The 3781-nt window shown below is 54.7% G+C and overlaps 1 protein-coding gene across 1 annotated transcript in view; it reads left to right on the top strand.

The window, feature by feature from the left end:
* The window catches only part of ARHGEF7 (Rho guanine nucleotide exchange factor (GEF) 7), a 65972-nt gene that overhangs the window by 28815 nt on the left and 33376 nt on the right, over window positions 1-3781 (top strand). Inside the window, exons 8-9 of the mRNA XM_010831543.1 lie at window positions 2262-2356; window positions 2562-2657. Coding sequence (XP_010829845.1) covers window positions 2262-2356; window positions 2562-2657 — 191 coding nt within the window. The remainder of the gene's footprint in view (window positions 1-2261; window positions 2357-2561; window positions 2658-3781) is intronic.

The following is a 3781-nucleotide window of genomic DNA, read 5'->3' as shown; positions in this document are numbered from 1 at the left end:
AGGAGCGTGGCCTGGGTGGTTTGGGCGGGGTTGCTCTAGAGCCTGTTTTGAGCACTTAACTGAAGGTCGTGTTTGCAGCCAGTAGATGCGGTTACCAGCTGGGTCGTCTCAGGAGAGGCAGTCGGGCAGTGCGCTCTGCGTGGGTCCTGGTGTGCTCTCGGGGCACTCCGTGTCTGCTCGCCTCGTGCGGCGCCGCGGCTGAGGAGGGTCATCCAACTGCGTCGCGCTCACGCTCCTGACGCCGCTGTCGCGTGGGAGCTGTTTGTGTTTGTAAAGCGGGTGTGTCGGGTTCCACGCGTGTTCTTAGCAGTGTTGCTAATAGTTCCTGGTATTTGCTCTTAGACGTGGAGTCTGACCTGAGCCTTTGTTTTCACGTTAAGTAGGGGCTTTTTGTCTTACTTGTCTGTGACACATTTAAATTTTTTTTTAGTTCAGGGACCCACTCGTGGTACTTGGTTTGCTTCGGGCCATTTTGTAAGGAGAAAATGTGGATAATATGGATGAAGCGTACCCCCTGGTGACGCGGAGGCAGGGTCACACGGTGCCCCCATCCTCCAGTCCCCTGACACTCGGGTCCACTGGGTGTTCTCGGAGGGGCAGCGTCGTAACTGTGAGAGCGACACCCACATTTCCCCACAAGGCAGGGTCTCCCAGAGCGGCCCCTCCCCGTCTGCTGGCATCCGTGAATAGGTCCATTCAGGGGCGAAACTGAGCGGAGCCCAGAGCTGCCGCAGCGTGGGAGAGCCTGGTCCCTTCCCGTCGGCTGCGGTGGCGCCTCAGGCCCTGCACTCCCGAATGGCCCTGCTCCCCTCCGGAACGGGGAGGCCCCCAGTGAGCACACAGCGACTCCGGTTGCTTGTGTCAATGCTGAAATCTAAATTTAGCTCATGATTACTTTTTTCTTAAATGTTTAAACATACCTTTTGATTATCGAAAATCAGGGGAGAAAACCGAGCATATTTGGAGTCTTTATTCTGTCTAATTTCTTCTTCGGGATTAGTTTAGGATGCTGTGTTAGTTTTGGGAGACAGCGCGTTTAGTGCAGGTAGTAGCTCCTCAGAAAATGCACGTGGCATGACATCATGACTGGAGAAGGCGTTGGCTCTGACAGTGGGTGGAGCAGATGGCTGAGGAGGGCTTATTGCTCCCAGGCAGCCCTCAGCCTGAGGCTGGAGAGGGGTTCAGAGGGGTTCACCTCTCCCCGCTCTCCTCTTCCTGTGTAGAGGAGGGTTTTCTCTGGATAGGAGGTGCTGTGGGTGGGGCACTGGCTCAGCCTTCCAGGCTCCATCCATCCATCAGGCTCCCCCTGCAGACCTGAGCTGCCCGCCCAGCCCCACCCCAGGGGCCGGTGCTCCTGCCATTGACTGCGGTGGAAAGGGGCTCCTGTTTGAGCTCAGCTGTTTGACACTTAGATTTCTTTCTCGGTTTTTAGCAGTTGTTAACTACTTTTGTCTGTATTTACTGCAGGCTGTCAGGAAACATGTTAATTTTAAGGTTGATTCATAGTTTTTCTCCCGTCTCTGCATACAGTGGTGGTTTTATGCTGGTGGACTTTTACTCTGTAACATGTATAGGATGGTCTGAGACGGTCATCGTCTCTGGTGAAGGTCTGCAGTGCCCAGAAAGTGACCTAGAATGACCAGACGCCTCTAAGGGTGAGCTTCGTGTTTGTTTTTTAGTGGGTACACTTTCCGTGCGTCACAGTGCACAGATGCTCAGGGTGCGAGTCGGCGAGCTGTAGCCGGTGTGTATGTCTGTGTAACAACCACCCAAATCATGAGGCAGAACTTGTCCGTTATATCAGAAATTGATCTCATGTCCCTTTCCCTGTTGTCCCCCCACCCCCCGTCCCTGCCCTCACAGATCAGTTTGGCCCATCCTTGGGTTTCCCATAGATGGGGTATATGAACGGCTTCTCTTGCACGGCGCGTGTTGTGGAGACTCATCCACGCCTCCATGCTGTCGAGACTGTCAGTGGTTCCTTCTTTCTGTCTAAACAGACTTAGCATTACTATCTGAGGATGGAATGCATTCAGGCCTCTTTCTAGGTGTACCTGTGTTAAATGTGCTTGGCAGGAAGATGAAGTCAGTTGGATAGCCTCGATAATAACTCATTACCTGAATTTACTAGTTAATCACAGGGAGTGATGATATTAAACAAGCCAGGGTTACATAGAAGCAGCAGTGTGAACTGAACAGGAGTGATGAAGTTTCCAAAGCTTATACATCTTAATGTCAAGTAATACTTACGTTTGTTGTAGGTGCTACAAAATATTTTGGAAACAGAAAATGAATATTCTAAAGAACTTCAGACTGTGCTTTCAACCTATCTGCGGCCCCTGCAGACCAGCGAGAAGTAAGTTAGATGGTAATTGTGTCAAGCGTTGGAACAGTGGTCCCCTGGGCTGTTGCCTCGTGTTTTCAGAGAACAGCAGCTGAAACGCTGGGACAGAATGCAGCTGAAGACACAAGAAAGCTCCTTGTGTATTAGGGGCGGGGCGGGGCGGGGCGCGCGTGTAAGACCGCTCACACGTGTCTCCTGTTGTTTTTCTCGGCTCTAGGTTGAGTTCAGCAAACACGTCACATTTAATGGGAAATCTAGAAGAAATATGTTCTTTCCAGCAAATGCTTGTACAGTCGTTAGAAGAATGCACCAAGTAAGTAAGAGGCTAATAATGTAAAATTCAGATGGATATAACTGGTATTTGAAGGGTCAGGATTAACTTACCTTCAGGTTTCACATTTCCAAAGGTGGATACTGGGTTATTTCGAATGTTTGGGGTATATCAACCTTTATAGTAAAGTGTATTTCAGACTCTCTCCCTCAGTGGGATCTACTGACTGCTCGGAGCTGGGAGAGAGGTTTCCTGTGAGCGGTGGCCCTTTGGGGTGGCGGCTGCGGAATGAAGGGAGCAGCGCGGCTCGGTGCCGGCCCTGCCGAGGTCGGGGCCACGGCGCGCTGCTCACAGGCGCGCGTCTGTCTCTGTCCGCGCCAGCTCTTCTTACGCGGGCTTTAGGTCGGTTCAGGGCCGGACGCACGGCCAGCTTTCTCCGGCTCTTTTCTCACTCGTCCTCTGCTTACTCAGGCGGCAGCCAGTGCGCCGGACACGTGTTAACGAGACAGAAGTGACCCCTGGCCTAGCGGAGCTGTAGGCGGGGAGGGAGGCAGCTGGTTACGGTGGTGGAGGCAATTCAGACGGTAGCGTGGAAACGCTGTGAGGAAAGCTGAAGGTGGATTTCAGGGGAGCACGGCCAAGCGCTGTGGTGATGGGAGTACGGCAGGCAGAGGCCGCGGCGGCCGCCCTGCCCCAGAGCCCGTGCCGCTTGAGCCGGCCCCGCTCGTCGGGGCCCAGCCTCTCCATCACTTACTGTGCGGTCGGTCATCCACTCGTTCACTCACTCTCCTGGCCCCCGCCCTCGCAGGTCACCCTGCGCCCAGCACTCAACCTGGCGCACTTTCCCGCGTGTTCTTCTGTCCTGGAAGAGTGCTGGTTCCTGTGGCAGCCACTGCCCTGCCCTTGCGCTGCCCCCGCCCTGGCTCAGGCCGGCCTCTCCTCCTGTGTCCGGCACGGGCCTCCTGATGGGGCCCTGACTTCCGGGTGGCCCTCTGCCCGTCCATCTCCCCAGCAGCATCTAGCCTCAGCTCTGCTCAGAAGCTGGGGGGTGCCTGCTTATTCCTGTGCTTGTTCCCAGCTGTGTTTCACAGGCTGGCCTCGAGGGCCACAGGGATGGCCTGAGGGTGGGGAAGCTAAGGTAGGAAGGAGGGCGGTCCCCGCGTGGC

The sequence above is a fragment of the Bison bison genome, unplaced genomic scaffold, assembly GCF_000754665.1.
Source record: "Bison bison bison isolate TAMUID 2011002044 unplaced genomic scaffold, Bison_UMD1.0 scf7180017864527, whole genome shotgun sequence".
Classification (NCBI taxonomy): domain Eukaryota; kingdom Metazoa; phylum Chordata; class Mammalia; order Artiodactyla; family Bovidae; genus Bison; species Bison bison.
The sequence above is the reverse complement of the archived record's forward strand: the minus strand, read 5'-3'. Positions and strand labels throughout refer to the sequence as shown.